The sequence below is a fragment of the Psilocybe cubensis genome, chromosome 6 (assembly GCF_017499595.1).
Source record: "Psilocybe cubensis strain MGC-MH-2018 chromosome 6, whole genome shotgun sequence".
In the NCBI taxonomy this organism is placed as follows: domain Eukaryota; kingdom Fungi; phylum Basidiomycota; class Agaricomycetes; order Agaricales; family Agrocybaceae; genus Psilocybe; species Psilocybe cubensis.
The window spans coordinates 2,585,107-2,605,504 of NC_063004.1; the positions used below are offsets into that span (position 1 = coordinate 2,585,107).

A 20,398-nucleotide genomic window follows, 5' to 3' on the forward strand; every position below is an offset into this window, starting at 1 on the left:
ATTTTTATCCAAAGTATCCAAAGTCGTACATCGTCTTATCTTACCCTTCACATTCACATTCACATTCAAATCCAAATCCAAATTCAATCCAAATCTCCGTCATTTACATATGAAAGTTCTATTCGGGTTACTCGACATATCTGAATCGTACATACATCCACCCTCGAACTGCGAGCTAAAACTTGAACTTCATAATACTAACTAGATCAGGCATCGTTTCACACCAAGGATCCGCACGCATCCGCATCCGCACTGGTGACATTGACAATGACAGTAAGAGTGAGGGTGACGGTGACGGTGAGGGTGACGGCGTCTAAATCCTCTTTACCCACTTTACACATTTGACTCTGTCACCCTTTTGTTTTTTTTTTTTTGACTTTGCTTTCAACTTCTGTTTTCGCCCACGCATTCACTTCAACTTCTGTTTTCCGTTTCGGTTTTGACTTCAACTTCAACTCCTGTTTTCGGTCTCGACTTCGCTTTCCCTTGTTTTGACTTCGACTTCAGTTTCTCTTGTTTCGACTTCAGATTTATCTCCACTTTGCCTTCCATTCACCCCCTCTCCCTCCCCCTCCCCCTCTCCACCCTCCCCCTCACCCTCCCGCACCCCCTCCCCCTCCTCCTCCTTCAAACCCAAATCAAACACACCAGAAGAAGAACCAGACCCAGAAGAAGAAGAACCCACATTAAACACAGAAGGCACCAAACACGCAAAAGTAAGATACGAAGTGTGCCCTCGCACCTCATGTAATGCTTTTGCTACGTTTATTTTTCTTGGTGTTTGTTTTTGTGTTGGTGGTTGGGTTTGTTTTTGTGGTTGGGTTTTGTTTTGTATTTGGTTTTGGCTTTGGCTTTGGCTTTGGCTTTGAGTTGGTGTCGGTATTTGTTTTTGTGCTGGTGTCTGTGTCGGCGTTTGTGTCTGCGTCTGCGTCTGTGTTGATGTTGGTGTTGGAGTCTGTACTGTAGAACCGGATATCGTCGTAGATGACGTTGGTACAGATGCAACTGCTATTGACGTTGATGACGCTGCCGCTTCCGTTGGCGCGCTTGTACTTGATGATAGACCAGTCGTCGGTATCGGTATAGGCGCAGGCGTAGGTGTAGGCGTTACAGACATCGGCGTGGACATCTCCACATCCTCATCTCCGCGCACATCCTCATCCACATCTCCCTCCGCATCCGCATCCTCATCGCCCTCTACACCCACATCAGTACCCTCACCAGTACCCTCACCCCCACCCTCACCTCCGCTCCCACCCCCACCCGCACCCTCAATCCTCACCTTCTTACTCACACCCTCCTCCTCCCCGTCCTCCCTCTCTCTCTTCACCCCCACCCCCCTCCCACCCCCACCCCCCCTCGCCACCCGATTCGCCTCAACCTGCCTCACCCTCTTCTCCTCCCTCCTCACCTCGCTCGCCTTCAACCTCTCCGATACGGCCGCTACAGACTGCAGTGGTGCGTGCTGGAACACTTCGTGTGGGCGTAGGAGGGTTTCGTAGGTTGTTATTTCTTTTTTTTGTTTTTTTGTTTTTTGTGTTGAGTTTTGGGGTGGTTGGGTGGATTTTGTGGGTGGATTTGTGTGAGTGTGAGAGGGGAGGGAGAAAGAGAAAGAGAACGTTAGTCAGGTTAAGATCGATCAGAGAAGGAACAAAAAGAAGAGAAGTTATTGAAAATTTGAAAAAATTTGAGAATCAAAAATATAAGAGCGAAGGTGATATGATAAAAGAAAGAAAGAAATAAAGAAAAGTAGCGATGAGGTCTCAAAAAACAAAAAGAAAAACAAAAAGAAAAAGAAAAAGAAAAGAAGAAAATTGTGAATCGCAATTTTCGGATATATGCGCTACAAGTTTCGCGATATATGAATTACAATTGAAATTTGGAACTGGTCAAATTAGAACCAGAAGCAGAGGAGGAGGAGGAAGTGTCGCATACATACACCCACAGAACACAGAACAGAACACAGAAAGCCGAAAGCACGTTCCAGGGTCCAAAAATCCTGAATCCCGTACAGAGCAAAGCAAAGCGGAAAAAAAACGCCCCTCCTCTCCCCCCCCCCCCCCCAAAAAAAAAAAGAAGAAAAGAGTCAGAGAGTGGGAGTCAGAGAGCCAGAGGTGTACATGCGCTGCGTAGCGCAAATATGCACCCATACAAAACCAGAATTCAGAATCAGAATCAGAATTAGAATTCTGGATCCGGAACGGAACAGAGCATAAAGGCAAAAAAAAAAAAAAGAAAAAAAAAGGCTTCAAAGCTGCACAAAAAAAAAAACGAAAAACACGAAAAACCAGAAAAACAGAAAAACCAGAAAACAGCAAGAAAAAACCAGAACAGAAAAACAGGTAACAGAAAAAAAACCAGGTAACAGATAACAAAAACACCTCAAAAAACCAGAAAAGCAGGGAAAAAACCCCAAACACAAACCCAAAAACAAAGACAAACTCAGCTCAGTAGCCCAGCACTCACCAGTAAACCCAGCCTCATTCAACGCGCTCACGGTGCGCAGGACCTGTTCGATGCACGGGCTGAAGCAGCATATGCGGGCTAGCGTGTCTTTCTGTTGTGTGTTGGAAATGGGTGTTAGAGATGGGTGTTAGTGATGGGCATTAGAGATGGGTGTTAGATGTGAATGTGAGGGTGTGGGTGTGGGTAAGAGTGTGAGGGTGAGGGTGGAGGGTAGGATGTGGGAGTGTAAGAAGGTAGAAGGTAGAAGGTAGAAGGGCAAAAGGGAAAGGGGAGGGGATGGGGAAGGAGGAAGGAGGAGGGGGAGGAGGGGAGAAGGAGATGGGGAGAAGGAGATGGGGAGAGGACGACGTACCCTTAACGCCTTCTTCGCATGTTCAACTGCGTCCCATGGAGCGGGTAGGTCTAGGAACACTGGGGGCGGGTGATAGTGGATGGTGGATAGTGGGAAGAAAAAAAAAAACAAGAAAGGAAAAGAAAAGAGAGAATCGTCAGCGCACCGCCATGACAAAAAAAAGGAAGAAAGACGTACCAGCATCCACAGCATCCACAACCGTGAACCCGTCCTTGCACACATTACGATGCGTGAGCGTGATTGTACTTTCGAGACCGTGCCGGGCGAATTCTTCTCTGTATGTCGGGAGGGAGGTCAGAACGCATAAGAGAGAGAGAGAGAGAAAGACGAACTTTGCTTTGATATACCGCGCTTCATGGAACTCGTACGAGTACAAATGTCCTTTTGCGCCAATCGTGCGTGCGACAGAGTGCGAGAACGACGCAGAGCCCGTGCCTATAACCACTCATCAGCCCCCCCCAAAAAAAAACAACGAAGAAAAAAAAAACCCACCAGCCTCAACAACCCTACTCCCCGGCCTAATCCCCAAATACGCCGTAACAAACGCAATATCCGCCACATACAAAATCTGCGTCCTATGCGGGAGCGCAACCGTCCACAACTCGGGCGTCGGGCGTAGGATATGGACGAAGCCGCGACCGGAGCGCGAGGGGACTTTCGAGCCGTAGGGCACGCCGATGAAGTGGTCTTGTTTGAAGTTGCCGAATTTGGTGTTGAAGTCGCGGCCGGGGGTTATGGTGAGGGGTTGGATGTTGTCGCGGGTCTGTGGGGGGAGGGGGAGGGTTAATGGGTGGGAGAGGGAGGGGAGGGAGGGAGGGGAGGGACGTACGAGCCAGACGATGACGGTGTCGCCTGCAGCGACATGACGGGCAGACGACCACATTAGAGTTTTTTCGTTAGAGTGGAAAAAAAGAGGTGACTAGTGAGATCTGATCTGGTGTGATGTGATGTGAGTGAATAGACCCGGAGTGCTGGGTCAGGGATAGGATTGGATTGGACGAAAAAAGAAAGAAGGAAGGAAAGATTAGATTGCGCGCGGGATCTGGAGCTTCCTCTTTCGGCGCCCCTCAAATAAAGCCTCCGTTGCTCCTACTATGCTACTCCTAGCCATCACCCTCCCCCTCTCATCCCTCTCATACCTATGCCCGTCCAGCCAGACACTACGCCCTGTCTCTCTTTCAGTCCGTCTCCCTCCCCCTCTCTCTATTTCTGCTCACTCATTGACTTACAGTCGGCATCGTCGATTTCTCCCAAGAAGTACGCTCTTTATAATAATATAATATAATATATTATATTATATTCATGCTTTAACTGCAGGCGAAATGGCTGTTTATGACTGAATCAGTCACCGAGCTCCTCGGTACCCTCCCCCCCTCCTCCTCCCGCTAACACTAACCTCAAACGCAACGCACAGGCTACGAACCGCACGAGCTCATCGGCCGTCCCTCCCTCGAGCTCGTGCACCCCGACGAGTTCCCGCGCGTCCGGCAGCTCCATTAGTCTGTCTCCCTCTTGCAATATTTATTCTTTCGCTGACATTGATGATTTTGGTACAGCGATACAATCCAGCAGGACAAAGCAGCCGTCCTCGTCTACCTCCGCATGAAACACAAGGACAGATGTAAAGGCTACGTCCTCTGTGGCGTTGTGGGTGTCTTCTCTTTCTTTCCTTTTTCGTTTCTTGGCTCTTGGCTTACTCCCCTCTCCTCCCTCCCTCCCTCCCTCAATCCACTCAGTCAAGGTAAAAAAAATTCACATCTCAACAAGAGAAGACACACACAGGCTAACTCAACCGCATGCCGTAATAGAACAGTAGTCCACAACGTCCTCGTCGGCAGCGTGTCATTCGCCAGCCCCGGCGCTAAAGCGCTCCATAACGCCTCGACTGCACAGGAGATCACTGTTATTAGTCCTGCTGCGGAGAATTTCGAGTTTAGGGTGCGTTTGTGTTTTTTTTTGTTTTTTTGGCTTTGGTTTGGGGTTTTTTTGGGTGTTTGGTTTTTTGGTTTTTTAGTTTTTTGAATGTTTGGTTTTTGGTTTTTTTGGGCGTTTGGTTCTTTGGTTCTTTTATTCTTTGGATTTTTCGGGGGGCGTTTATTTTTTTTCTTTTCTTCTTTTAATTAAGAAGAAAATGAATTGTTATTCCAGCGCGACATCCTTCTTTCTCAATCACCCCATCTCTTATTTCCTTTTTATATCACTTTTAATTTCCTTCCTTTCCTTCCTTCCATCTCTTCTAATTTCCTTTCCTCCCCTTCCCCTCACACTTCCCCTTAACACTCACTAACCCACCCCATTGTCCCCACAACAGAGATGGCACGACCCCTCCCCAATGCCCCCCTCCCCAATCCCAGCAAACATGGCCGACCCCGCTGCGCTCTCGCTCTCCCTTTCCTCTCTCTCGTCCCTCACATCCCATTCCTCCGCCTCCGCCTCCGCCTCGGGATCCGCGGGCCAGGGACAAGGACAGGCACAAGGACAGTTCCCGCTCTCGCCTACATCCCCCGCACCCTCCACCTCCACCTCGACGTCGTCGTCGTGGGGGAGGAGTAAAGGTGGCAGTGGTAGCCCGCGCGAAAGGGAGAGGGAGCGCGAACGCGAGCGCGAAAGGAAAAATGGGTATGGGATGGATATAGATATGGACGTTGATATGGAGGATGTTGGGCGAGATCGCGAGTATACCCGCGCGTACAGCGATAGGAAACACAGCCGCGAGTACAGCGATGAGAGGAACACGCATTATCGGAAACGCAGCGGCGAGTACGACTACGACTACATCAATAAAAACCGCGACTACAACAACAATAACAAAAACAGCAGCAGCGATAGCAGACACCGTTCGGATTCAGGTGGCTCCGCCTCGTCCTCCGCTGAGATTATGCATCACAGGGGCGCGCGTGGATGTGATCGTGATCGTGATCACGCGAGCGCGCGCGGGAGGGGGAGGCTGAGTGCGAGTCGTAGTAGGAGTCGGAGTCGTAGTGGGAGTCGTAGTGGAAGCAGGAGCGGGAGTAGGAGTAGATTTGGAAGTGGAAGTGGAAGTCGCAGTGGAAGCAGGGATAGGAGCAGGAGCAGGGATAGAAGTCCAAGCAGGAGCAGCCTAAGCGACCTCTCACTTTCTTCGGAGCGCGAGAGGGAGGGGGGGTATATTCGCACGAGCAATGTGCGCGGTTCAGGTTCGCGCGGGTCGCGCGGGTATGCAGATGACGAGGAGAGGGAAAGAGATCGCGAGGAGGCACAGAGGCGCGCGCATACGCATACGCGGGGCGATAGCGATAGCGGGCACGGGAACGGGCGTGGGGGAAGAGAGTATGTACCTGCGCCGTCGTCGTCGGCTTCGCCGCCTTCGTCTCCTCCACACGGGCACTCGCATACGCGCGCGCGCGCGCATGCGCACGCGTCCTCACATGGGCGCACGAACGCGCACAAGGACGCGCATACGCTCACTCCAGCTCTCACGCCCACGCCTACACCCACACCCACACCAACACCCGCGCCGCAAATACCTCCCACGCCCACGCCCACGCACACCACACCCGCGCCCGCGCCCCAAATACCCCCACACCTCCCTCCGCCGCAAATACCCCCCACACCTACCCAACAAGGCCTCATAACCTTCCCGCCCCTCCCTACCAAATCCCTGCGCACCGCGCTAATCCTCGACAGGTTCTCATCGCACTCGCCTATAATGTACTGTTCCAATTCTCTCTTATTCCCCTCCTCCTCCTCTTTCTCCTCCACTCAATACCAAAATCAAAATCAAAATCAAAATCAACAAACACTCAACACCTCAGCCTCCGCCCAAATAATCGGCTCATCATTCTACGACTGGGTCTCATCCCGCGACATCCCCGTCGTCCGGAGCTGGATCGATCTGGTGAAAGGATGGGGAGTGAATGAGAGGGGGGAGCCGAGTGATGGGGGTTTCGGGTTTGGGAGGTTTGGGTTGAGGGTTTTGAGGAGGGGGTGAGTGTTTGTTTTTTTTTTTGACTTGGGGGTTTTTGGGGTGTTTGGTTTTTGTTGGTTAACCTAAAAGACTACCTAACTAACTAACTAACTAACTAACTAACGCCCTCCCTCCTTATCTAGAAACCGAATACCAGAACCGCCTACACCTTCGCGCACCCGACGCGGTTCCACTTCCACCTCGCACTCACACTCGGCATCGGCATCGGCGCATCCGTATGGACAAGGGAGTAGACGGCATCCGCCTTTGAGTGCGAGTGCGAGGGCTTCGCGGGGTAATAACGGTAACGCTTCTAACGCGAATGGTAACGGCACTGTGAATGGGAGTGGGAGTGGGAGTGGGAGTGGGTATACGAATGGCGGTGGGAGTAGGAGGCAGCGGTTAAATCAGGGATCAGGCGTCGGCGTCGGCGTCGGAGCGGGGGCAGGTGGACACATGGGTGGTGGGGTAGGAGGAGGAGCAGGGGAAGGACAAGGAGACGACTGCGAGACGTTCAAAGTGGACGCTATATTTTCGGCGCATTCGGATGGGCTGATGGTCATTTTGCGACGGGCTTGAGGTTTTTGAAAGGCTTGGAATTTTTGAAAATCTTGATGTTTTTGGTCTGGGGGTTTGTGGGGATCTTTTTTCTCTTTTTTCTTTTTTTTTTTTGGAGTGTTGGTTTGTTGGTTTGTTATGAGTATCGTGCTGTGCTGTGTTGTTTTCGTGTTGTCCTATGTTGTTCTATTTTTGTTCTATTTTGTTTTCGTGTTATGTTATGTTATGTCTGTATCGCTCTTGCACTTCGCGTTGGCGATTCAAGCTTTCGAGCTTCTTTGACCAATCCCTTTCTTTGTCGTTTTTTTTATCCTTCTTTGTTCCTTGTTCCTTTTTTTTGTTTTTGTTTTTGTGATATTGTATGACATCCCATCCTCATCCTCACCCTCCATTTCGACTTCGCCTTCGACTTTGATGTAGATACCTATACCTATACCTATACCACGCCCGCATCCCACCAGCCACATCCCGCATCCTTGCTCCTCCTTTTCTTCACTTCTCTGATTCCTACTCGCCGGCCCCATCATCCACATCCACATCCACATCCACTTTTTCCTTCTCCTTCTCCGCGTTCTTCGCATTCCTCTTCCGCCGCTAGCCAGCCAGCCAGCTAATGCGATATCCGATAATCCTCTAGAATTTTCTTGGACCACCCCTCCGCCCCGCGGTTTTCCTCTTCTTCTTCCTCTTCCGACAACGACAACAACGAGAACAACAACGACGATCGCGAGGATAACGACACCGACAACGACGATCGCGATACTCGACGACACCGATACTCGATACGCCGACACCGATGTTGATATCCGCTGCTACGTGATCCATGATACATACCCGCCTCTAAGTCAAAGTCGAAGTTGAAATCAAAGTTGAAATCAAAGTTGAAGTTCCGAGTCGAGTCGAGTCGAGTCGAGACCGTGCTTCGCTGGAACATTCCTTTTTGCGCTGCGCTGCGCGGCGCTGCGTGGTGTGGGGTGCGCCAGAACCAGCGCCAAAACCAGCAGTAGCACTAGTACTAGCGCGTCACCACAGCGTCTATGTATCCGCACCGCACCGCGTGGTCTGCGTCGTGCTTTCCGCGTTGCGCGTCGTGCGTCGTGTTTTCCGCGTTCAGAACCGCCACCACCAACAGAAGCGCTGTTATTGTATTGTATTGAATGTGTTTTCTTTTTTTTTGGTATTTATGTACTGTTTTTCTTTCTTTTTTTTTTATTTTCATTTCATTCCATGCCTTGTCATCCCATGCTTTGTTTTGTTATTCCATGCTCATCTCCATGCTCATACCAACTCGACTCAATCGCGTGTTCCGTGCTTTTATCTTATTTTCAAGTTTCGCTCTTCGCTCTTCATTCTTCATTCTCATTCCGTCAATTATACAATGCAACCTGCGCTCGAGCTCGAAAATACGCAGTTTGTTCCATTTTAAATTTTCAATCTTTAAACTCTAAATCCCATTTTTTAAAAAATACAAGTCGAATTTGTGTATGTATGTACAAAGTTGTGATTATTTCTTGTTCCTTGTCCCTTGTTCCTTGTTCGTTTTCGTGTTCGTGTTCGTGTTGTTGTAACAGTTGTATATACGTACGTCTGCCTTACGATTCTGATTGTGTATATATCAAGTAGTGTTCGGTATGCCATGCCTGCCTTTTTCTTGTGTGTCAGATTGGAGTGGATGCTCGAGAGGATATGATATGACTGTGCTTGTTTGTTTTTTTACTCGGGGTATTGTGTATCTCGTCATGCGAGTTGCGTGTTGCCTCGCATGGGCGCCTAGGCGCATGTGGGTCCTAAAACCACCGACCCGAGTGAGGGGAACCCCCATTTGACATTTGATGCGCGTTGAATGTACGCGGCGTGAAAGTCACACCATCACCATCATCATCATTATCGTCATCATCGTATACAGGGGCTCGTTTCAATTTAACTTGGGGTTATGTTTTTTTTTATTTCTTTTCTTGCGGTCTTTTTTTCACATCTTTTTTTCACGTTTTTTTGTGCATGCATGGACCGGAATCGCAGAGTGCATGTAAGTCGCACGGTTTTTGTCGTTTACATCTGCTTTGCGATGGAACGGGGACTGGTATACCGCGCTATACCATACCAGCCAGCGCTACAGACACGGACCATAGCATGGCATCAGCACTTAGTCAGTGAGTAGTGACTCCCTCCTAAACTCCTAGGCCATCCAGCGCATCACTTTGCACATCCACATCCATCCCGCGGAGATGAACTGCCTCGCTTTGTATTCAAGTTGCTTCGTATTACATCGCCATCGCTTCCTTTTTCATTTGCATTGCATCGCGCTGTGCTGAAATTGGCGTCGGATACGGTTCGGTGTCACGGTTCGCTTGAATACTGGACTTGAAGTGGCAGTGGCAGTGGCCGTAGCTTCTGTCGGTCGGTATTTTGCGCGATGCGATTGAGATAGGGCTGCTCGTTGTAGTGCTAATGGTAGTGTTTGACGTCTGGTTATCGGGTCCATGGGGATACGATGGATATGGTTGTATAGGAGGAATAGGGAGGCGAGGCTTTGATGGAGGTGTTATTGCTATCACTATCGCTATTACTATCACCATTACGAATACCATTACTATTAGTATCAGTATTACTATTACTATTACCAGAAACGGAACTGGAGCTGAACGAATGGATAATAGAAGTCCCAAGTCAAGTTGAAAAAAAGAAGCGAAGAAAAGAAGCAGCCGCTGCGTCTGACTGAGTAAGCAGTAATTCCAAAGTACTGTCATAACCTTCAATGGATGAATGAATTGGGGGGAGGGGGGAGGGGGAGGATACTTCAATTTGGCGTTGTGTGTGGACGTGAGTCTGACGATGAGTTTGACTCTGAACAGTGTAACTGGTACAACTACTACTGCTGCTACTGCTGCTGCTGCGATTCAGTGCCCGAGCCCGAATCCGGGTCATGCTCGAAGTCGAAGTCGAGATCGAGACCCCTATCCCTCCCTCCCTCCCTCCTCCTCCGCCATCTCCCATCGCTTCTGATTCCTACCGGCATATGCATGGTCTTATCCATATCCATACCACCGCAGAATTACAAATGACGAACGAACGAATCCATCCCGGAAGAGCTCCCGACTCCGAGAATCAAGAATCAAGAATCAAGAATCGTGAATCGTGAATCGAGATACGTACACCGGCTGCCAGGCGCCAGAGTGCCAATTGCGAGAGTGCCAGATGGCAGGTGTCAACACCACGCCCCTACGCCCCACGCCTCACGCTCACGCTCACGCCCACGTCTCGGTCGGTCCTTTCCTGAGAAGGAAAAGCGAGAAATAGGGAAAGGAAAGAAGCAGATGCGGAAAAACAGATGTGGAATTGGAATTGGAATTGGAAGCGGAAGAGGAAAAGTGGAAGAGGAAGTGGAAGCACACGCAGACGAAGCTGGGATCTTAATCAGGCAGGGCAGACTTTCAGGTCCTCAAAACATCCTTTTTTTCCCTGTTCCCTGCAGGGTCTATCCTGAGAGACCGGAGGATCGCTTGCCAACTCTGTGCGCAAGTGATACATACAACTATCGCAATACATATTCTCTCGTTCACTTCCATCCCCTTCTGATTTGTGGTGTGACCCCAAATTTCCAAAACGAAGAACAAGGCATACCACAACTTGATAATCCACGATTCAAAACACCACTACAACCACTATACTATCAGCATCAAGATCAAATTGAATACCATTATCAATATCATTACCAATCCTCCGACCGATCTCAGAATATTCAGAGTCTGATGGCCTAACGCCAAAGCTTATTTTTTCTTAGAACAACAAATAACCCGACCCGAGATCCACTGAAAGTACAATGACACATTGGAGTATCTAATCTCCCATGGCAAAGTTAGAACAGTGCATTTGTCATGGTCAATGGTCATTGTCAGCACCCCCAGCCAGAAATATAAATAACTTGCGATTTGGTCCGCCACGCTAAGCCGAAAAGTTGAGGAAAAAAAACCCAAGCGTCGATGAAAAGTCTGGCTCTGGCGAGGTGATCGGATCGAATGAGGTGGAGGAGCAAGAGAAGAAACATAAAACGCGATTACAGACTGTACAAACCACGCGACAATCCATATATGTAACCCACACACGCACGATGCCATGGACATGGATCACAAATTGTAAGTACGTTACTCACTATCAAGGGTACTATGATCACGCTACACCAAGTCTGAAGAAATCGGGTGCGAATGCCGATGGGTTGGAAATCTGGACCGTGTTCACTTTACCTGGCTTGAAACCTGGCATTGAGAGCAAGTAGCCTTGGAATAGGATGTCCCAGCTCTGTAGTACCAAATACGCCCCGAAAAGTCAGCAGCCGAAGAGATCCACGAAAAAATCAGAACGAAAAAAGGATGAGGATGAGCTAAAGCGAAGGGTTGAGATGCGCACATCCCAACCATCCCATCATCCACAACTCGATAACGCAAGCAATCAAATTCAAAATAAAACACATCTGACGCACCTGTGCCGAGATGGGCATCTGTGCCTGAACAGGCGTGCCTCCGTTGACGCTCACAAACGCATTACGGCAATTCGAGCACGCGTTGTTGTTGAACGTCACATCCCCATTGATATAATCGAACGAGAGCAGCTTCGTGCCGCCCGACGCGCCCCCGTCGACGTTGTTGAATGTGAGTGTGCCGCCCTCGCCTACGAAGCCCACCACCGTCGTCGAACCGTTGACCACCCGCGTCGACGCACCGCCAGCAAGTGTATTTGTGCTCGCAGCCGCGGCGTAGAATGTGAATTGCGGAGCGGGTGCGCGGACCCCGTTGCTCAGTTTCAGCGCCATAGACCCGTGGGCTGCCACGGTCGCCGTGAACCTATATCGAGAAAACGAGTGCCGCCATTCAGTCCCACTTCTCCTCTTTCTCCACCCTATTATGCAGGGAAATGCACTCACGATCCCGTCAGTTGTCCGAGGCTTGCGCCGGTGATAAGGTCCGTCGCACTGGCCGAGGAGAACCCAGCATCGGCAAGGTTGAAAGTAAGGGACCTAGAAGCGTTCTGCCAGTTTATGACGACTTTTTTATTGTTTCGATATTATCAATCGAGTCATTTTGTTCAATGCGATGGACCTTCTACTGTTATTAGCGAGAAGGACTCACTGGCAACAGTTGATCCGTCAGCTAGGGGACCTGCCCAAACGTCATGGTCGTTCGTATAGCGACGCATGAATTTGATAGACGCTCCAAGTGGGTCTTGCTGGGAGATAATGAAATTTAATATTAGACTCAATTAATAATGGGGACCGGGCATCGTAAGACGTACGTTCACCGCAATAAGCCTAGTGTTTTTCAGAATACCAAGGGTTTGCGAAGAGGGGTTAGTGAGATCCGTCGAAATAATCAGGGGAGATCTAACAATCCACAAAAAGTTTGTAAACTAAAACTAATCGAGGCTGGGGAAGAACGCTAAGACACGCACTTTGCTGCTGCCCAGAAGGCAAAATGTGTCTGCTGTTCGGCTGCCGTGAGCCCAGAATTGCCTACTTCGAGCATATCCAAATCTAAAGTGCAGAGAATCAGGCCCAAAGAGTGGCGACGTGTATTTTTAGGTACACCCACCGTTCCACGCCCCTGGACGTGCAAATTGGGAGATAGGCACCAGTTGGTTTATGATCCTAAACAGGTTATCCCATGACGCGGGAGGTCCAATATCATTCCTGAATTTGCATTTGAGGCTGATGAGAATACTGATGGACTGTGGCTGAACGACTTACGAGATTCTCCAACTGAATGAAAGCGTCGTAAACATTTTTTGCAATAACCAGACAACACTTTCTGACTTACGAATTGCCAACGTCACTGGCAGGCCATCTCGCGGGGTCTTCACGGACATTAAACTAACGACATACGCATCGTAGACATAGATGCCCTACCTTGTACACCCCATTCACAAATTGAAAATACGATTGGCCTCTTTGTGGCCGCCAATGCGTCGCGCATCGTGACATAATGGGCCTAGGGCTGAACTGAGTTTCGCAGCTACTTGATACATGATTATAGTAGGTACCTCAATCTGGCGGTTTTATTCATGAGTGTCGAAAGACAATAAAGCAGATGACAGCATACGAACCGAAATGGGGGGATTATCATCCACAAAGTCTGTCGAGCTCACTAGTGGCGAGAATGATTACTTGTTCAATGGCGGCGGTTGATGTAAGATGTCCGAAAGCTTTACTTGCCTGCGAAACAATTGTCGTACTAGAAGTCAATACATGATCGACAGTCAGTCAACTGTTAGTACAAAGATGTTGTCATGCCTAAAACATTTACCTTCAAATAATCTGCACCCCAAGATGCAAACGTGAGTGCATCTGAAGTTTCATGTCCCAGACTACCGAGGTAGTGGGCTGTTCCCCCGACAGCGTCGCAAGCGAAGACTCCTCTAAATCAAAGTTATTCATATTTCAAATACGCCATGAACATGACAATGACATACCCATCGGAATAGACTCCAAACTTGAGCCCAAGGTTGTGTATAAACGATGCCAAAGCAGGTATCCCATCAGGGATTTGCGTAGTGTCCCATGTAAATCCACCAGTCGCATTCCGCGTTTTGCCTTGCCAGCCACAGTCACTACCAAAGGTTTTGGTTAGCATTGCCTTATGTGCCTCTGTCAATCTTCTCTGACACACAGATTGACATATTTGTAACCCAAAGTGCTCAATCCCAAGTTGATCAAGCTTTGCGCCGCACTTTTGTATTGAGCTTCCGTGGTGGTGCAGCTAAAGATTAATAGTTTGAATGGAATGACAACTGAAAATGACTGTATTGGCTTACAAGAAAGCATTGTAGGGGTTCCATCCCATCGGTGGAGTAACAGCGACTCCATTATTCAAAGCATATACCGCCGATGATAGCCAAAGGCCAACGTATACTGAAAAATTCGATATCATTGAGTTTTGGGGTGTCAGAATGAGATGACGGCTCCAGGAATCAATCTTCGCGTATTTGATATACAGAACACAACGCTGCGGACCGCCAGCGAAGTCTACGTGACTTCCATAGGATTCGAATGAAGCAGGACTCTGGAGCGCAAGCCACGAGACGCGACGAATGAGCGAATGGTCCCCGTCATGTGTCATAGAAGAATGCGGGTCCTGTGGTGCGAACATGTCGCGCTTTCCGAATGTTGACTTGAAGTTCTCAAGATTCGCAGACTTGACATTTGCAAGAACTTAAGATGTGAGGTGGTATCCGGTGTTCTTCAAGAAGATGTGCACCCGTTACACTATCGTACAATTGCGTACAATTGACATATGACGAAGCTGCGAGGGTCGAGTCATTGTATGCGTTGGCAATGAACGAGAAGGTGGCAAAGCCACTCGCCAGCAGGATTTTTCGTCCTGGATATTGTGATTGCCTAGAAAAACACATGTAAAATAAGACACTCCCAACCAAGGGTGATATGGCTCCTGTAATACTACGCCCTCTCAAAAAGCTTCCATGATTCATTGAAATGTTCGAGGTTAGGATGATGGAGGTTTTCTGTCAAGAGGGTAACGCGTAACAAATCACGCCATTTGTGACTATCAGGAGCAATATATTTTCGGCTAGCGCCGAAGTCCCGTATTCGTCTTGCGCTTCAAATTTCTCTTTAATCTTATCGCTTCGAACTTGGATTAGTTTCAAAACCTATACCCAGATCTTCCATTATCATTATCAAAACATCTTCAATGTCATCCCAGGAAGCTGATTCTTTAGTCCTGTCTTCGGATCCGCTGCATGTGAGTTACCATTAGTTCGGCGAACAGATCTCGTTTCTCATGTTACAATTCAGCCTGCCAACTTGATTCCAGAGCTCTGCAGATCCTTTTATCAGGTAGAACAGGGATAGAAGTGTTTATTTTGGTTGAATCATGTCTGAAATTGTATGGTAGCTCGGTTGGGTGACGGGTACCGGAGGTGGAATCTGCATTCGTGTTGGGTACGTTCTCATTCCTCAAAGTCATGATGTAGACTTATTCCTCCAGAGACAAGGTCTACATAGCTCCATCTGGTGTGCAGAAAGAACGCATTGAACCAATACACATCTTCGTTCTTCCATATCCCCAAGCACCCGCATCCCCTCACACCGACCGAGTATTTCTCCGACGGCCCGCGCTCAACCTGAAGGAATCTGCATGCACCCCACTTTTCTGGAATTCGTTCGATCTTCGAAATGCTGGCAGTTGTATTCACACCCACTCTCAACATGCTGTTATGGCAACTCTTCTTTGGACAAGGCCCACGTTTACTATTTCGCACCAGGTAAATTGACCTTCGCGCATCAGAAAAACCATCTACTTACCTATTTTAACAGGAGGTAGAAGCTCAAATTTGTCTTAATATGCGGAATACTAAATTATGAGGTTAGATGATCAAGGGTGTTCGAATTGCAGGAACTGGGAATGCTCTGTCATACCTCGACACCTTGGAACTTCCTATCATCGAAAATACTCCGAACGAGGAAGATTTAAAAGATAGTATGGCGGAGGCTATGATCAAATATCCAAATGCACCTGGTGTTCTCGTTAGAAGACACGGTGTCTATGTTTGGGGTGTGTAATGTTCTGTTTTCAAAATTGCAATTACTGACATCAGCACAGGTAATGATTGGGAAAAAGCAAAGACTCAAACAGAGGTGAATATCTCGATATTTATTGTTAGAATATTGGATTCTAATCGAAATAAAGTGCCTGGATTACCTCTTCGAGATTGGTGTCAAAATGAAGTTGGCTGGTTTGCCTACCGTTCTCAACGAATAAAGCCACATCTATTCTCAGTGGGGAGGCCGTCAATTATCTTTCCTACTCTCTCAAGTCGTATTACGCTTTCCCCTCAGATCGCCTATGTCTGTATCGAGAAAGTTGCATTCTAAAATACCAAAGTGGTGGTCAAATATTTGGCCCAATCGACGCAAGTATTCTGGGCCTCGAAAGACGGGGCGCTGATCACAAAAAAATATCAACTCCTTACTTGTATAGAAAGCTCATCGACAACGAAGCATTGTCATATGTCCGGCTTAGCAAGTTCTGGTCAGTTCCTCAGAGTCTTACCGTTCAGTGTATCTTGACCAACCGTCGTCAAAAATGTTCCTACTTCCTAGTTTCTTCTAATCCGGTCTCAGGTAAGATATCAGCTTTTAAGATGTATTTACGACAACTTGTAATGGTTAGTTCCCGCAAAACATATGTAAAATTATTAGGATGATAATAATAAGCTATAATTTAGATTGAAGTGGCTACGGTTGAATCTCATAGTGATTTGTATGCCTCTTGAAAATCTGCTACCCATTGTTCAGGGGATACCTTTCCTTTCCTTAAGCGCTTCGACAACCTCTTCATGTACTGATGGAACTCCACTTCCTTCTCTTGAGGGATAGTTGATTTATACGGTGAAGCTACCGGATAGCTCAATGGAAAGTTGTTATATTCTCCATCCTTCATGGTCTCACGCATGAGTGATGCCACGACAAAGGAAAAATTCGTCGCAAGTGTTTTGTCATCTGGAGAAACCGGATATCCAGCAATTTCGTCCATGATCGAGTAAATTCGAGATGTATCAGCGAGCTTTTCAAGAGAGTCGGATTCATGAATGAGAGTATGTATCTTTGGATCTCTGAGGACAGACACCCGTTTATGGGGTTCATATAGAAGGTTATCCAAGAGACAACTGTCGCCTCGTTGAGCAATGTAGAACGGAAACGCCCCATGATTCTTGTCACGGAAATATTTGTTGTAGGGAGAGGGATCTGCAACCTCGTTCCAGAAGTCGTAGACCCTCATTCCAAAGTCGAGGAGGAACTCCTGGCCATTTAGGTTTGTGAAATAAATCCGATAATGCTCTTTTGGGTCTTGTCCCATTATGAACTTCTTTTGTTCCGTGCTATAGTAGACCAGCCTTGTTTGATTTGGGACTGTTAGAGACCCTCGGACGACTCCAAAATCCGAAATTGGTGAACCTAAGAAGGCAAGCCGGACACGACGTCGTCCAGTAACTTGGTAGGCGGGTACCTCACCTGTTGGCACAGCAGTAGTCGTGTACATCTGTGCCGCCAGGCCAATGCATATTGAGAGCGCCAGAGGAAGACCGAGCCCTTCATTGAAGATTCTGCTCCTCAAGATCTCTTGGTCGAGCTGGCAAGTAGCCGTCGGCCACCACTGAGCAGACTTTGAACTTGGGATTTTTTCTCCCAAAACGATGAGCTTGGCTACGAGACCATTAGAGAGGACTACGAGAGGTTCACGTTTATCGGGATTGTTGAGAATTGCATGACTTAGAGCATGATGAGTGTCCGGAACGGAGTGAAGTCGAAGTGCATGAGCTAAGAAAGCGAGGTATGGGAAAAATGCTTCCCCGTCGACCTTATCTGTTTTTCCTACAAAACAATTCAGGCAAATGCATCTGGTGTTCTACAAAGACTTACCACAACGAATCTTGTGGGACACCCAGTCCTGTCTCTGGCATTCTGTCGAGCAATAAGAAACCTAATAACGCCCGCTCTCAATGAAAAAATCTCTAGTTATACCAATCGAGAAGATTTACCTCTCCACATGCACTACATATACGTAGCTTAGCATCGTTTGACGTCTTCGTACATAGATTGCAAGCATCGCGTCTCAACAACGGTAGAAAGACCGTAGGCCCCCCTGACAATGGCTTTTTTCCGTGCATTTCCGGGTGATAAGGGACAGAATTGTTGCAGAAACGCCTACATGTGTTATAAAGTTCCAGTCAGTCTCACACTGTACGCGGGGACCAGTTCAAAACAATAACGACGTCACTGCCAAGTTCTTCAAATGCTTGGCAAGAGCGGCGTTTGTCACACTGGCAAATGACGCGAAGGATAACAGTTTTCGTGCCTACTACGTCACGCGTACCGTGACTTCACTGAATCAGTGCTTCGCCTTGCTTCGCGTGGATTGCGTATACTTGGCGCGAGCGGACGTGATTTTTGCAAAGAATTTACCAAAACTTTCACTAATTTGAATGGCACCATTTGTCATGTACACGCGTGGTATTGTGTGAGGGTTTTTTTAAATCAGGGGTCGACACGTTACGCACGTGAGTTGAAAGTTAGGTCTGACTTTGAATTGAGGCTGCTCGGAGATGCCGCTGGTCAAACGTCGGTTTGTATGTTTCTTTTATTATTCCATATTGCGTTCTATGAATGCGGTCAGCTGGAGTTTCTTATTCTTCAATACTAGGAAGGTCTGTCGGCCCGCCTTGAGACCTTCCTAGTATTGAAGGGCTTACCGTTGTATCACCTGGCATGTCCACCCTTCTGGCAAATTTCAGGCGGTGCTTCTTACAGTCACTGATGACCTGTACCGCACCATATAACCTCTGGTGTATGTCGGCGGAATTGGTTTCTTTCTGCGTACGATATATGAGCAACAGTCGCGATTATCTCTGCAGTGTTAACCCTAATGCGCCTTGCAGTGTTATTCTCTGCTGTTAGCAGTTTTCTGCTGGCAGCAAATTGCATTGCTGCTCCAACTGTCTCTCTTATCGGAAATACGCAGCTGGACGCCAATGGGATCTTCTTTGTATCATACGACGGAGTTGTGAACGTCAACTCTTTCCAGCTATCTGGCGTTCTCACCTATGCCAATTGGCAATACGCTGGTTGGTACACTTCGTCGAGGTATGCGATACTGGCGCGCAGGCAACTTCCTTCAGGCAGCTGGTCGACGCTTCAGCTGCCGCACCAACTCTCCACAAACGACTCCCACAACGTCATCGCCATTGGTGTCTCTCCTTCTGATGGGAAAATACATATTGCTTTGGACTGCCACAGTACCCAGATGTATTACACTAGTTCGGAGGCAGGCCTTGCAACCAGCGGTGCTAGTTGGACTGCAAGTCGGTTTGGAAGCATCACCAACACACTTGGAAATTTGAATATCGGAAGGTTAGCTACTATATTGCTTCATCCACCTTCAAGTTACTAACATAATGGGTGGGTCCTTAATATTTCTATCTCCCAATTCCATCGATTATTTTCGCAGTACAATTACTTACCCGCAGTTTGTGCTTACTTCGGATAATCTGTTGCAATTCGTCTTCCGGACCGGCATCTCTGGTAATGGTGCCACGCAACTAGCAGAATATAACGGAAACTCCTGGTCAAACATCGGATCGTGGGCTTCTGCGTCTGGAACGTATACCTCAACCAACGGCGTAACCAGTACCGCTCGCAATTTATACATCCATGGGTTTACTTATAGGTTCGGTACCGCCCATGTAACTGGGACATGGAGAGAACAGAATAGTGCAGTCTCTTGCAGTAGTGCCGGCTTGACGAACCATGATACGACTTACTTCTATTCTCAAGATAAAGGTACGTCTCTATGCTTAATGTTTTTATCATACTGCAATATCTTCTTGGTAGGCCGCAGTTGGAAGAACAGTGCAGGATCTTCTATTGGACAATCTGGTTCTAACCCTATCAACGTTAACACTGGAGGAACCATTGTCGACTCCCTTAATGCAGACCATGCTCTCATGAATCAAGAGTCCCAAGATGTCGATTCTTCAGGCCAAATTCATGCAATCATCTCCTATGTACCAGGTATGTGCTGTTTTTTTAATTGCTAGGAGTGGATATCACATTTCATTTATCAGGTCGCTTCACTCAGTGTGTTTCGAATTATGAGACTGATCGGCCATTATACGCCAGACCGTTCCACGTATACCGCCACACCAACGGTACATTCACCAAGATGGAGATACCATTCCCTGTCGATTCTGTAGGGCGCTCGCAAATTGTCTTGGACAGCAATGATAACGTATACGTCGTGCTTCCGTTCGTTCGTATCGTAACCGCCAGCAAGGCATCTGGGTGGACCGATTGGTCGTTGGCCTACGATGGGGTTGCAGCGGGATTGAATGCGTTCGGAGAAGTCACCGTTGATCGTGCCAGAGCTTCCAGTGGCGTTCTTTCGATTCTCTACCAACTCAGTAGTTCTGGGACAACTCCTTCGCCAGTCAAGGTAATCGACTTCGAGCTTAACGGCTGAATTTCTTCCTAGTTTTTAGCAGTTTTTAGTCAGTAAAATCAAATGTATTAT

At 48.0% G+C, this 20,398-nt stretch overlaps 7 protein-coding genes across 7 annotated transcripts; 4 read left to right on the forward strand and 3 right to left on the reverse strand.

Moving 5' to 3' along the window:
- Positions 1-451: 451 nt before the first annotated feature.
- On the reverse strand, positions 452-3,701 carry JR316_0007320 (tRNA (adenine(58)-N(1))-methyltransferase catalytic subunit TRM61; the record flags this gene model as incomplete). The annotated part of the gene is made up of 6 exons (XM_047893063.1): positions 452-1,512; positions 2,467-2,557; positions 2,819-2,877; positions 2,996-3,093; positions 3,151-3,253; positions 3,311-3,701. The coding sequence occupies 6 exons, from the start codon at positions 3,699-3,701 to the stop codon at positions 452-454; spliced, it is 1,803 nt and encodes a 600-aa protein (XP_047748345.1).
- Positions 3,702-3,959: 258 nt separating this feature from the next.
- JR316_0007321 (uncharacterized protein) lies at positions 3,960-4,683 on the forward strand (the record flags this gene model as incomplete). Its single annotated transcript, XM_047893064.1, has 6 exons — positions 3,960-3,987; positions 4,050-4,075; positions 4,136-4,178; positions 4,233-4,317; positions 4,375-4,465; positions 4,627-4,683. The coding sequence occupies 6 exons, from the start codon at positions 3,960-3,962 to the stop codon at positions 4,681-4,683; spliced, it is 330 nt and encodes a 109-aa protein (XP_047748346.1).
- Positions 4,684-5,177: 494 nt separating this feature from the next.
- On the forward strand, positions 5,178-7,343 carry JR316_0007322 (uncharacterized protein; the record flags this gene model as incomplete). Its single annotated transcript, XM_047893065.1, has 2 exons — positions 5,178-6,484; positions 6,908-7,343. 2 exons carry the CDS (start codon positions 5,178-5,180, stop codon positions 7,341-7,343), a joined length of 1,743 nt encoding a protein of 580 aa, XP_047748347.1.
- Positions 7,344-11,489: 4,146 nt separating this feature from the next.
- On the reverse strand, positions 11,490-14,720 carry JR316_0007323 (putative alpha-galactosidase D; the record flags this gene model as incomplete). Its single annotated transcript, XM_047893066.1, has 16 exons — positions 11,490-11,618; positions 11,800-12,160; positions 12,241-12,361; positions 12,446-12,542; positions 12,609-12,696; positions 12,765-12,846; positions 12,905-13,002; positions 13,060-13,071; positions 13,130-13,182; positions 13,477-13,524; positions 13,616-13,727; positions 13,782-13,919; positions 13,979-14,068; positions 14,124-14,220; positions 14,323-14,520; positions 14,594-14,720. The coding sequence occupies 16 exons, from the start codon at positions 14,718-14,720 to the stop codon at positions 11,490-11,492; spliced, it is 1,851 nt and encodes a 616-aa protein (XP_047748348.1).
- Positions 14,721-15,019: 299 nt separating this feature from the next.
- Positions 15,020-16,090, forward strand: JR316_0007324 (Methylthioribulose-1-phosphate dehydratase; the record flags this gene model as incomplete). Its single annotated transcript, XM_047893067.1, has 7 exons — positions 15,020-15,070; positions 15,124-15,165; positions 15,224-15,270; positions 15,317-15,593; positions 15,700-15,883; positions 15,932-15,966; positions 16,019-16,090. The coding sequence occupies 7 exons, from the start codon at positions 15,020-15,022 to the stop codon at positions 16,088-16,090; spliced, it is 708 nt and encodes a 235-aa protein (XP_047748349.1).
- Positions 16,091-16,579: 489 nt separating this feature from the next.
- JR316_0007325 (uncharacterized protein) lies at positions 16,580-17,999 on the reverse strand (the record flags this gene model as incomplete). The annotated part of the gene is made up of 3 exons (XM_047893068.1): positions 16,580-17,703; positions 17,752-17,812; positions 17,871-17,999. 3 exons carry the CDS (start codon positions 17,997-17,999, stop codon positions 16,580-16,582), a joined length of 1,314 nt encoding a protein of 437 aa, XP_047748350.1.
- A 755-nt stretch (positions 18,000-18,754) lies between these two features.
- JR316_0007326 (Ulvan lyase, long isoform) lies at positions 18,755-20,347 on the forward strand (the record flags this gene model as incomplete). Its single annotated transcript, XM_047893069.1, has 4 exons — positions 18,755-19,239; positions 19,337-19,668; positions 19,720-19,899; positions 19,953-20,347. The coding sequence occupies 4 exons, from the start codon at positions 18,755-18,757 to the stop codon at positions 20,345-20,347; spliced, it is 1,392 nt and encodes a 463-aa protein (XP_047748351.1).
- Positions 20,348-20,398: the final 51 nt, after the last annotated feature.